The following is a 13,569-nucleotide window of genomic DNA, read 5'->3' on the forward strand; positions in this document are numbered from 1 at the left end:
CACGAGATCGCAGTGTTCCACCCTGGTTAACAAGAAATCAGCCTTAATTGCATGTTGTCAAGTGAACAGAGTGAGTGTCAAATCCATGTAAAGACATGAAAGCATCGTAAATAGAAAGGTCAAATGTAGGAGCTGATCGTGTGGCTCAGTTATATTTAACATCTTAATTGATTCAATGAAAGGATGCGTGTGGCGCCACCTGTAGATTACTTCTTAACCCGCTGCACAAGCATATTAGTTACACGTGGTCCATTTATAGGTGCAGATAAGGCCATGTGTGCATGCATTACAGCATGTAGCATCAACATACAATAGCTCACTTAGTTAACTTGGTCACATACACAAAGAGCTGTAAATAGCATTCATGGTGCGCAGCCAAGACTCCAGGCATCTGCTTTACGGCCAGATGAAAGACAAGGCAACAATCAAATGAAAGGAGCTTTATAATAATGAAAATGTACATTTTAAAACTGTTTGCTTTACAGATCAGAATAAAAAATAATAATAAAACAAAGCCCATTTTTGGAAAGAGCAAAGTAAACAGATCTAACAGTAAGAAAGGTTGCTGCTCTGTTGCAGTAAAACTGTTGCTGGTGGAATCTTTTGCTGAAAATTGTTTTTGTTTTTTTTTTGCGAAGTACCTGACAAATCTTTAAAATTCAGAGAGCACCATTTACAAATAACATAAAAAGTGTCCAATATTCAAATCAATTTTAAATACATTTTTTTCTATTGTCCAAAAATGACTGACAATCACGTCCGATATTTACCTTTGCTCTCATCACAATACTACAATCCCACCCCACAAATTATTTTCAACATCTGTGAGAAAAAGCTCACATGACCCAAGTGTATAAATTTAAAAACGCCTTAAAAGTAAACAAAAAATGGCTTTTAGGCATGAGATAATAAATCTTCAAGCTAATAAGATCATGTACAAACAACCTGAGTATACAGCATCATTTTGTCAATGTAACTCATGATCTTTAGAAAATGTCCCACAAACTTATGAAGAACAAAAGTCTTTACACAAATCTTGTACATGTCTCAGTATCGTCGCCATCTATTATCCTGGTAGCCGCGGTTGCCACCCCTATCGTCATAATGTCGGCTGCCACCTCTGCTGTCGTGGTGGCGGTTGCTGCTCCTGTCGTTCTGGTGGTAGCCGTCTCTCCCGTGGCCGTGCTGCTGATGACGGCCAGAACCCGACTCGTCCGTGTAGCGCTGGCCTCTGCTACCGCTGTTCATCTGGGATGAATGATGTCGATAGGGATTACTGTCGTGTTGCCTTGAGCCACCTCCGCCAGAATTTCCACCTGCAGGTGTCTGCCACTGCATAGGTTTAGAGAAGCCGCCATTCAACTGCTGGAGCTGCCACATCATGTTGTTCATCTGTAGGTGAAGCAGAAGACAAGTAACAGGACCCGTGTTTGATATGATTCACTGAGGCCAAAAGCTTCTATGTACATCATATACATTTCTTCATTATAATTATAAGGAACTGAGGCACATTTTTTATCTAAAAACAAGCAAAAAGCATGACTTCATACAGCTTATCCCAAATAAGGACTATGAATTCTGTCAGCAGGGTTTTGATATGGTAAAAGGCAGATAAATTTTACCATGGCATGCTTCTGTAGATTGTCAGCAGTTGAAAAGGGCCTCTGCATTTGGGAAGGGGTGTACGGTGGAGAACTCAACTGGACAGGGCCTCTGTAGAAGTAAAGCAAACCATTGTTAAACACTGTCTTATGAAAGGAAAGAACAACTAATGTCGCTCAACAACACCTTCAAAATTTAATACTGTAATTCACACTTTGACCTTCTGAAACCTATTTTTTAAAGAACAAACATCAAGCAAGCAATAGGACTAACACGGAGGGCAATACTCCTGAAAAATGACAAGTCTGTGTTTTTTTTTATTGTGATTCTCTAAGAGGCAGGGAGGCCCTCATAAGGAGGGGACAGAACATTGTGGTTCCTATTTTCTATCGTATTGAATTTAGAGTTGCCAAAAAAACAGGTTTACAGTAAAGTTAGTAGGCTGACAGAAAAAAAGAAACTAAACTGAAAGAAAAGTGAAAGAAAACTAAACTGAAACTACTCTGCGAGGGCACAGTGCTTTGTTCAGGGGAACTTTGAATTTAACAACTTTATATTATATGAGTGCAGTCTTATATTCTGTCCTTTTCAGCAAAATAAGAAAGTCTCACATGTTCAGAGAATGTCTTAGATTTTTTTTCAGCTCAAATACTGAAGGATGGCTCATGAAAAAGCTGTTTTAGTGTCTGCAGCTATAAACGCAGTTGAACTGCGGCCGTCCTTGCCCCCATCAGGAAGAAGACTCTCTCTGCATCTGTGACTGACATCACAGTTTACTGCATGAGAGCTGACAGACATGAATAAGTGTGTGACACAGGACTTTCTATTGCTTCAAACCTAATCTAATGCAAGGTGTCTGAACAAACTGATTTTAAAAAAGCTGGCTCTGTGGTTGGAATGAAATTGAACACAGAGGATGAGGTGGAGAGACAGGTACTTAGAAAGATGGAGGTCATTCTGACAAACCTGGATCATCCACTTCACATTTGCCTCAGTGAAAAACAAAACATCGGTGGACGGCTCCTATCCCTGCGCTGTGGGACTGAAAGATTCAGAAAATCTTTCTTGCCATCAGCAATCAGACTATTTCTTCAAAAGTAAACAGATGAGACCAGACAACTGAATTTACCGTCGAGGATTATTAAAGTCATTGCAATGTATTGTTACCTTCTCTTTGAGGAACCAGTTTACATGGAAATTTTGTTGAATTTTTCAATTTGTCAGACAACATCGTGGTTATTAAATCAGTAGTCAAATGGCACAGAGCTGTGACTGACAGTTAGCATATTGTCTTAAAGGGGTTACATTTCAGTCTCTATTTCATAGCTGTTATGAAAAATACGTAAATGTGAACAGGCAGTATATGTAAACAGGAGCAAAGCAAACACATATAGACATCAGTTGAGTTTAGGTTGCACTGAAACCCAACAGTAACCCAGAGTCTGTTTGTTGCTTTCATATCAGTCTTAAAAGTTTCCACAACTTGTGACTGTCTCTTGGTTTTACAATTTCCATCAAACTCTCACCCTTCAGCATGCAAGTAAAGCTAATAATCACATTAGCTGTGCAATGTGCCACTGCTGTTCTGATACTGAAGTGAATAATAGAAATCCACTGGGTGTGCAGTTCCTCAGATGCTCGGAGTGCATTAAGACAATTGTGTTCACTTTCAGAGCCAGCAGTCACCGTGCTTTACTCATGACCGAGACATTTTAAAGTTAACAGAGGCAGCATGAGAAAGTAAAACAACTTGGTCATTCAGATTTGCCCAAATGGCAAGCAGCAGCAGTATTATACTAATTATTAACTGGGAACTATCAACTACTTGGTTTGGGCTTACCAACTGAATACATTCTAACAGGCTTGTAAAGCTGGGAGGTCATCTAGTCTTCATATTCTCACAGCTATTATTGCACGCCTCCATGTCTTCAAGGCATATAAAATGCATCAAAAATGGATTTTCACCATATGGGACTTAAAAGACATCATAGGTCTAGCACTAACAAGCACTGCAGCATTGAACAAAATTCCAACCACAGAAAGTGTCTGTATAATCCAATTTGCAAACTTCTGTTGCTTAAAAGAACAAAACAAAATATATAAAAAATAAGCAATGACACCCATACAAATGAGTACTACATTAGACTGAGACTTCAGTTGGCTGTTACATTATGATTATCTGTGCTACTTAGGCCAGTGTTCGCATCCGCAAATACACTACAGAGTTGGCTAGGGTTTCGGTGATGTAAACTTGTTCATCCAGTCAAGTCCACAAGAGTCCACATGTGCATGTATGAAATACTTAGATCCTAACCTCCCGCATAAGTATGAAATGTGTTGTCCAAAAGGACTAAAGCAGCACATTTTACAATTCTATGTCTCTGACAGAAAAAGTTGACATAATTTAAGCACCACAAAATGACAGACTTGCAGCCATAATATATATACATTAAACTGGTTAGCTACTGCCCAATTTAAATCTAAGACTAATAGTTCCAAGTTGTCCAGCAAACGCCCTAAACAGACGCTGCAGCATGAAATCTGGCATGAAATATGGAAAGGGTTGCACACTCTTTCTTCTATAAGTTTAAATACAGACCAGCCAGATCCTATTAAATGCACCGTATTTTGCCAGACGTCTAATTTTAGTGCAGATGGGACTGCCAAAAGAATGAAAAACCTACAAAGTAATATTCAACATGGGAGAAGTCCTTTTGGGAGCATTAGGAACACACACAAAGTCTAATACCAGCTACAAACACACAGTAGCACAGCATTACTGACAAAGTAGATGTCACTGTCCAACAGAATCAGTTTGCAGTTATTAAAATGCATTATTATACACAATACTGACACATTTTTGCCATGATATATTGCAACTCTCTTTGACTGTAAGAAATGTTTGGTGCATCTTTTAAGCAGTGTCTTTTACACCTGTGAAAAAAACTATGTTGAAACAAATTACCTAATGTCTTACCCAATGTTTTACACAATCGCATTCATAACGAAGAACATGAAAAACAGAAAGCAGTCCCCTTTCATCTGCCCAGGTGTTTGCATCTAGCTACAACTATTGCTGTGGCGGTACGTGTGCCACAACAGCTCAATAAATGTTCTGTGCACTATGAGCTACTTTTGTTCAAATCAAACTGAACCAATTTAGCTGCACCTTCTTGGAAACAAAATCAAGATTAAAGATATGACATAGACTTTCTTGGTCAAATCTGAGACGACAGAATGACAAAGCAACACAGCAGTTTATTCAAAAGAGGTCTAAGATAGAGCCACATTTTAAGCTGTATATGAAAGTCAGAGGGGTACACGTGCCTACCATAGAGGTATACTGGTATATGTGTTGTCACAAACTTTATAGAGCACGTCGTTTGCTTCAGGATGACAATTCCTTTGTTAAAGTCTGCCATGCGATCCAAACTATGACAGAACTGTCTTTGTGTCAACACATTTGCGCTCCTGGAACAAAACTTTGAGAACGTGACCTCCACTCAGAACATTTTGACAGTGCACAAGTTGTTATCAGCTGCAGCTGAGTTAGTCTTGAAAGCTGGCAGGCACTCTACTATGTTTGCTAGCACATGTGTTTACACAAACTACATGTTTTAATTAGTCTTCTCACTAATACAATATATTTAACTTTGGTGCCCATTGAATGCAAAAACCAAGGCCCTGCTCACTTTGTTCAACTGTAATTCCAATGAAGTGTACTGAGATAAGATGGCTGTGTTGTCTATGTGTTGACAATAAAAGACAAAGTCAGCGTCACGTTCTGCAGCTCTAAAGGTGAAATTGCTCTGCTGAGTTTGATGTTTGACTTTGATCAATCTGAATGTGTCATACTTGTTTGTATGAACATTTTTTTAATATGTTGTTATACTTGAGAAACAGGTCATCATTGGAATGCTTTACTGTAAGCACTAGGAATAATCAAACACATTTGCATGTTTTAATTTTTTTTAACATAAATAAATGATAAAAATGTTAATTCATGCATGTCATTTATTTTCTCTGCTACTCCTACACATATGTAATTGTGATTCTAAAAACAAATGATGATATTTGTGTACACCCAGTCCATAAGTGAAGCCTGAGAGGCAGACTATCTACTGTAATGCTACTAAAGCTCATGGTAGTGTCCAACGCTGCTAGATGAGGTGTTTCCAACACCTCCTTACCTCTGGCCATGGGGATTCGGAGTATTTGCAGGACTTGAACTCTGTGAGTTCCCTGGACTGCTGCTATGACTGCTACCTATGATGGGGGAAAACAAAGCTCATGAGGACAAGAGATAACAATGCAACTTTAAAAATAACTGCCACACATACCGTGCAAGTACAAAATCTGCCTTTTAAAATGTCACACTGAAATAAGGAAGAAACCATTTAGAATTGGTATGCTTTAGAAAAACAACAGTATTATTACTGACAGTTGAAGATTGTCAGGAGAAGTTTTAATGTTCTGTAATGTACTTCACATGAACTGTTGGGATTTATTTCTTTGATATCACATATGAGCAATACAATATTGATATTACTAATCATTTGTTGTGTAATTAATGTATGAGTTGTGTTGACCTGAACAGAGAGAGAGCATTAACTCTAGGCTCTGAAGGGTTAAATACACGATGGATACAGACAAGTCAAGCTGGAAAGTTACAGCTGCACACACACATCAGTACAAAGATTGTTTTCATGCACACACACACACACACACACTGGCACAGAGTTTTGGCCTTGACACACGGCACCTTCCTATTTCCTTATAATGTAACCACTAATTATACTCAAACTGCTAACTCAAGGTTGTCTAAGGGAGAAAACCATAATAATCCTCCCTATGAGATACCACCAGCAGCTGCATCACATCACAGCTAACAGAGAAATTGGTAAAGAGCGAGAAGAAGTTTGCAGGAGGGTTCGTTTTACAGGGTGCGGCTAACGGGGATCGGATAAATCCCGTGCCAAGAGATATGGACATATCTGTGCACCAACTAATGGGAGAACCAAGTCTAAACCACGGTTTATCCTCACTTTTACCCAATCATATTTCAATGTTTTAATTATATGATTGTGTTTTATAACCAATCACATTTCACCATACTGAATAAAACATTCTGTTCATATCAGACTTTATCCTTTTCTGGAAGGCTGCTTCAAACAGAAAAGGTCCTTGTACAAGACTCTTCTGAGACACTGATATTTACAAAATAAACAGCTTAATTGGAGAGAAGTAGTTTGTCTTCTATCTCAAAAAACGGACATGCTCAATAGAAAACATTATAGTCTTTCTTTAAAGGCATTAAGGCAATACGAGAAAATAAAAAGACGATAATTGTTATATTTCAATAGGTTTCTGCTGTTAACTCCCCATGTGATGGTTCATATCTAATAACATTTATTTTTTACGTTTTTTTTAATGTTACCAAAAGCCTGATAGTACACTTAGTAGTCATATAGTTGCACTAGAACACTGTATGCTCTGTCCTTACTCATTAAGGTCAAAGTGACAATCAGAAATAATTTAATCAACACTGAGATCATGATCATTCATTAATTTGGGGAACAAAATATTTTAATTTCACTTTCACGTTTAAATAGAGCGCTGTTTTCATGTCTCTGTCGGGCTATATTCCTAATATTGTACAAATCTTTGCATTGAAAGAAGGTTGATCTTTATTCAGGACACATCATTTAGATGCAAAATATAAATAGTATATTTTTCCCAAAAAATGTATTCAAAAGAGGGCTTGCAGAACAACGTGACACTGCAGTTATGGATGTCTGAGCTGATACTTGACTAAGATGGGAAATCAGAAAGATGACATTACCAAAGCTATTCTGCAGAACTTCATGCACTTTCCATTGTACTGCAGTTTGTGTTTGTGTGTGTGTCATTTTTATTTAACAGGTTGTTGAACAAGTTAGTTGTGTTTCTTGGCAGCACAGACACAAGCCTCATGCACGTCTTGCATATAAAATGTTCTTATCACTTCCCCTACATCTGCTTCCAAATGGCAGATGAAAATCACTTTAATTTTTGATCCAGATTTTTGACTTTTCTTTTCCCATCTGATCTGTGTTTTGTATTACCATTATACTCTGGTATGCAGTCAGAACATCTGGGGATGCTTTACATGGACAGCCACTGCAGGGGTGCAGCGTAGTAGAATGAAAGTTCCCCATAAGAGAAGCCAAAACATGTTGTTCACTGCCTGGTAGTTGGCTGGTAGTTTAGGAAATGCTTGATCTGATATGCAGCAGTTTTACATGAGCAGATCTGTCATTTTCAAAGTCATTATCACAGCCAATCGTGTTTGTTTGATGTAAGTAGCCAAAATTGTGACTGAGATTAATATTTGAAAAAAATGTGCAGCCCTGTTACTTATATTTAATCAATTAGCAAATATGAGAAAATTACAAACACCAATTCTGTTTTAACAACTGAAATTACTGGTTATGTTACATAAAAAGAACATTTGAATTATCTTTAAACAACCGCAATTAACCATGGCAAGTGTTAAAAGCATAAACCAGAACCTACAAGATGTGACATGTCTCTTTAACTGGCTCTTGGCTCAGCCTCAAGCATTTCAATCTACCATTATAAATTACACCACTTTACAAACTGACCCATCAAATCACATGTACAACACATTATTTTCTTCAAAAGAGGTTCAAGGAGTCTCCACTAAGAACTCAAAACTAATATCTAAAAGCTTGCTGTGGGTTCATCTGCCACGCAAACTTGAATGTCCATAAAACAGATTATTAATGCAGCTATTTGTTTTTTTTTTGCAAAATGTGAAAAAAGGTCTGTTTTTGTTTGCTTTGTTCATATGGTGTAAAAAAACACAGCAATGTAAGCTTACACTTGCATGAATAAGGTTAAAAATGAATAATAATGCAATACACTGCAACATAAAATAGTAGTGCTGCTTTACATTGATTCAGTTAGTATTGATGTGTCAATTTGTGTTGTTGAGTTACTGGCAGTGAGGGCAGTTTCACAATCAGAAAGTAAATATGGTCACACAAACTTGCAGACTGCTAAGTGTTTGTTTGTAGAACATTGTAGGGTGGTTTTAAACAAATCACCAAGGTTGTCACTGCTTCTTCTAAAACTTAATTAACCAGCACGAATTGAGAAAAGCCCAGAAAGTCAGTAGAAACAGGATTACTAACCCTGACTATTCTTAGCATAAATATACTATACACACACACACATACATATACATATCCCCAGAATCATAAGACTCTTAACCAAGCTGAAGTTGTTATGGAATATAAACAGAGTGGGCAAACTGGGTAAAAATCTTGTTAAGCATGAACCACAAGAAAATTTTTTTTTTTTTTTTAAATCTAAGGAATTTATAAAGATTCCGTGACTCGAGTACATGCATCATACCTGGCATATAGAAACTGGTGACACACCAATAATGTGTAACCCGGTTATATCAACATCTTATAAGCCTGTTAAAATGTGTGTGATCAACTGTAAGACTGTTCATCACACAAAAACAACAAAGTTTGCTCACCGGATCTGAACTGCACATGGATAGTTCTCCCGTACAGCGACGTCCCGTTGAGCAGCTCCATGGCGTAAGGCACGGACACTTCATGTTTGTAAACGGCGAAACCAAACGTTTTCTGCTTCCCGTCCGCGTCTTTTGGAATTTTAGTTTTGATAAGAGGCCCTCCCTGAGAAAGCAATCAGTAAGTTATACTTAAACCTGTACCCGACAACTGAAGCTAACGACAGCTACCTAGCTAGCTTAGTTAGCTACTGTACTGTGAACCAATACTGCTTGACACTATGTACGGCGTTTGCACAACAAGCAAAACATTCACAATACATATAAAGGAGACATATTCATTAAGAAAAAAATAACAAACACTTCCAACGGTAGCATGTTTGAGTTACTTTAACTCTCCAACGCTTTCTGTTTGTTAGCACTACCGTTGGCTAGCCGCTACGTGTGTTATGCTAACAACACAGTGTAACGTTATTAAGAACAGCACCTGCAAAAACAGCTCGAACAAAAGTTCCTCCGTCACTCTTGCATCTAGATTTCTTATGAAGAGCGTCCGGTCCGCTTCGTTCTCTATCCCCATTGTATTTGAGCAAACAACAACACTCTCCTACCAATACGGGTGCTAACGTTTAGCATAAAAGGCGCTCTACTGCGACATCAACAGAAGGCCTTCTTTGCCGTAAAGTGAAATGCCGTCATACTTGAGCTTCCGTCGTGGTGACCAGTGGTTGTTTTACGACACAAAAATATATCAATACGCGGTGAAAATATTCGCCATTTCTGTATCAGCTTGGAAAAACTGCAACAAAATGGGTGGATCAGAGATTTTTGCAATGTAGAGATCTTACATTTATGTTTTTAAAATTAACATTTTAGTTTATTTTCTAATCTACCACAGTAATCTTAGTAAAACACACCAGGAGAGCTGATTTTTTAGTTTTGTTTAAGATTTTTAAATTATGTTTTAGTCTTACATGTTCAACTTATTTTTTTTGTATCACGCCCTCAGATAGGACTTTTGTCTTGTCTTGTCAGGAAATGCGCAAATGTTACTATGAAAGTAACATTGTCTGCCAAATCAAAATTTCTGTGATAAAACAGCATCATTACTGGCCTACAAAGACAAATAAATAGTCTCCACAGACGATGATTGTTGCTTTACATTTCCACACATTCCTACTTTTTCCCCGTTCTCTGCACTGAATGGTTTACATTATTTTAAAATTATTTTCTTTGTGCCTATTTCAAATCTGTGGTAGGCCTAGTTCACAGTAATATATCTGGCTTCAGTAAGCCCAGATGGGATTTTTCACCATTTTCGCTAATGAAGTCATTCATCTCCTCTGTGACTGCCAGTCTGTGGCACACATTGGGTCAGTGGCTCAAGGAACCGAGTGCTTCTGATGCTGGCGACAGCGTTCAGTGTGGAGGTCAAGCGAGCAGCATGAGAGGCTTTACTCCCATCCTAATCAGATGAGCCACGGTGTCCGTCCCCCATATTAATTAGATCAATTTAAACTGTAATGATTTTCTCCTTCATGCCTGGGAAACATCCTCACAGATTCTGGCATGGTTTAGCTTAAGTGAGAGAAACAGGGATGGCACATCAGCCGTAATTTTAGGACAACTAGCATCTTTAAATTTCCTTGATGGTGAATTTGCTGTATGGAAGATCAGAGTGAACTGCCTCACAGGCCTAAAGCCATTTTAGAGGAATGTAATCCACACCTCGCAATCTGTATGATGTATGTAGTCCATGCAAGGCAGGGTTTCCGTACTCATGTGGCAATAAACACTGCAATTGAACACAGAATCTTGGCTGTCATCATGTCTTGTGGGATGTGTACTGTTGTGCATAGCTGTTAACACTTGATGTATTGGATTTAAAGGCACTCCCACAAAATGCTTATGATTTATAATTGTGCAAGGTTGCAATGGAAGCAGTAAAAAATAAGCCTAAACCATAAAACCACACCTGTGCAGTATACTATTTGACGACTCAAGCCCTTGAATCTATTTTTGGTTCCTACATCACCATTACCCCATACATCTCCCTGATGGTATCCCTCCCCTCTTTATACAACTATTGGATGGCATTCAGGAGGGTACTGTGAAAGCGTAGCACAGGACAAAGCACACAGTGTAGAAATGAGCCAAAGGAGGAAAAAGGGGAACACAAAACAGACACAACCATTAAATCTGTGAAATTCTAATTACTGCCTGCAGGAGCTAAATGAATACGGTGGTGCATATTTAAAAAGTAATTTGCTTTTGCTTTCTAAACTGAATTGGATATGATTGCACAAATACACACATTTAAATACCTTGAAATGACTATTGCATCGTGTCTACTGAGTCATGTACTGAAGAGCCTGACAAGTAGCAGTAGATGGCAGCATTGATCCAGTGATACTGGCTGCTCCAGATGGGATTACTGGGTTCTTTATTTCTGTGGGTATGTGAGATGGTTGCTATGCACTGTGGTATGAAAAAAAAGAGTGCCTTTTTTATGTGGAGAAAGGAATTTGATTCTATTGTCATAGGAATATCCTCTTTTGATGTTTTCTTTTAGCCTGCAGCCCGCTTTAAAGTTTCTCATAACATTAAAGGGTTCTAAATGGCTTGTTAGTGGGATGCTATTGTCATCACAGAACTTTTATTCTAGAATGGTGTTTCTGGTTTTCAATTTAGTAAGAGAATTCTTCAATGAATGTCATATGTCCACTGAAAATATTTATATTTACATGTATTAGAAATCATCAGGGACATGGGGATGTTTGGATGCTATAAAGCCTCCGCTATTGTTGATGTAAGTATCAGAGGATTCACTATCTCTTTTATTCACCAGTATGTACATGTAATGTAGAGTCCAGCTGACTGAATCATCTCAGGCTAAATTGTGCTTGATCAGTGGTTCACATCATATGTCACTAGATATTATTTTTTCTCCTTTTTTACTCATTATTTAACCCATGTGCTTTGAGCTGTTCAAGTTCAATGTGCTGTAGAAAACTAACCAAATTTTTATGATCCAATACATTGACAAGCAGAGCACCGTCATGCCTTTTAATCTGCCTGGAAACAAGTGGTGCTAAAGTGGGAAGCCACTGTGCTAATTTACAGCAATTACACAAATACAGTTGGTTTGCACTTTAGCTCAAATCCACCACAGCGAACACACACCGACATTAACATGTTTTTTTAATTTATTTATTTATTTTTACGACTGGTTTCTTGCCTGTATGTGAGATTTGGCCGCATTGTGTTAATTAATAGAGGAAGAAAAAAATAACATGACAAAATGGGAGCAACGCTCAAGGCCAAGATGGTGACCAGTGAGCACTCGCTGAAGGGGAGAAGTGACAGAGTAGGACCCCAGAAATAGGCCACCACCAGCCACCCCTGATCTGGTCAGATGTGGGTGTAATCTTATTGTCATGTAGACACACAAGACTGCTTAATAAGGCTACACACACACACAGACACACACACACACACATAAAGTATACACACACTCTTCTAATTATGACCTCTGGCCTGGAGGGCTCGGTTGGACAGTGAAGTGATTGACTGGTGACCAGACACATCTTTCTTAACACCAGCTCTTCCTTTAGGCTCCAACGTATACCACCATGCCGCTGCCTTTCCCTCCTGTTCATTAATATTCATAATTCATGTGGAATGAAGTGATTCGGGATCATTAAACGCGCATGAATATTTGTCGGATGAAAGTTTAATTAAGCCATCCTTCTTTGGCGGCGTGATGTCACAGAGAAGCTTCCCATTCATTGCATTCAGCCCACAGCTTAATGGCCTGTACCTTTTTAAGTGCTGCTCAGTGCTTATCCAGCAACAGCCTCCACCTACGTATGCAATCTTATTTTACACCTCTTGAGTAGATAGTTGAAAGAATCAAGTGATAGGGACAGTTTCTGAGTGGTTCCTATAGTACTAGTGGCAGCATGAGGATCAATCATACTTAATTCAATAGAGCAGGAGAGCTGCTTTTGTGGTGGATGTCATTTATTATTCAGGACTGCGGACTATACACATAGGCTTGCTTATAGATGAGCAAGAAGCATATGGATACTGTATACAGTGTGCCTCTTCAACAATAGTAGTATACTGTCCTTAATGTTTGCTGAGTGTATGCACTGTGAATGTGATCTATTATGTCTGTATCATTCTGCATGGACCAGGTGACTCGCGAAGATTGTTAGATTACAGCAAAGGTCTGTACTATACTGCAGCGGGAGAAAAGCTACGGTGCACGAATTCGTGCCACCAAGTTCAGCATTACTCATCCGCTGCCCAGCAGAATAATAATCATTTTCAGGCGATCAATTTCTACAGGTTTGCTTCAAATATTTAGAGTAGAACTTCACGGAAATGTCCTGTCCTCACTTTGAAAGACACATCTG

General features: G+C 38.5%; 1 protein-coding gene across 1 annotated transcript; it reads right to left on the reverse strand.

Annotated features, from left to right (window-relative positions):
- Positions 1-425: 425 nt before the first annotated feature.
- Positions 426-9,842, reverse strand: rbm7 (RNA binding motif protein 7). Its single transcript, XM_022190345.2, has 5 exons — positions 9,636-9,842; positions 9,152-9,314; positions 5,793-5,868; positions 1,623-1,713; positions 426-1,392 (listed from the first exon to the last, which is right to left on the reverse strand). The coding sequence occupies exons 1-5, from the start codon at positions 9,726-9,728 to the stop codon at positions 1,048-1,050; spliced, it is 768 nt and encodes a 255-aa protein (XP_022046037.1). The 5' UTR covers positions 9,729-9,842; the 3' UTR covers positions 426-1,047.
- Positions 9,843-13,569: the final 3,727 nt, after the last annotated feature.

This window comes from Acanthochromis polyacanthus, chromosome 13, assembly GCF_021347895.1.
Source record: "Acanthochromis polyacanthus isolate Apoly-LR-REF ecotype Palm Island chromosome 13, KAUST_Apoly_ChrSc, whole genome shotgun sequence".
NCBI lineage: Eukaryota > Metazoa > Chordata > Actinopteri > Pomacentridae > Acanthochromis > Acanthochromis polyacanthus.

What these genes read in the sequence shown, in the direction of transcription:
- rbm7 (XM_022190345.2), bottom strand. Translation starts at nt 9,728, where the DNA reads ATGGGGATAGAGAACGAAGCGGACCGGACGCTCTTCATAAGAAATCTA. An exon ending in CCGAATCCCCATGGCCAGAG is followed by an intron (nt 1,714 to 5,792) that starts GTAAGGAGGTGT and finishes TTACTTCTACAG; the next exon opens with AGGCCCTGTCCAGTTGAGTT. An exon ending in ATCTACAGAAGCATGCCATG is followed by an intron (nt 1,393 to 1,622) that starts GTAAAATTTATC and finishes CTTCACCTACAG; the next exon opens with ATGAACAACATGATGTGGCA.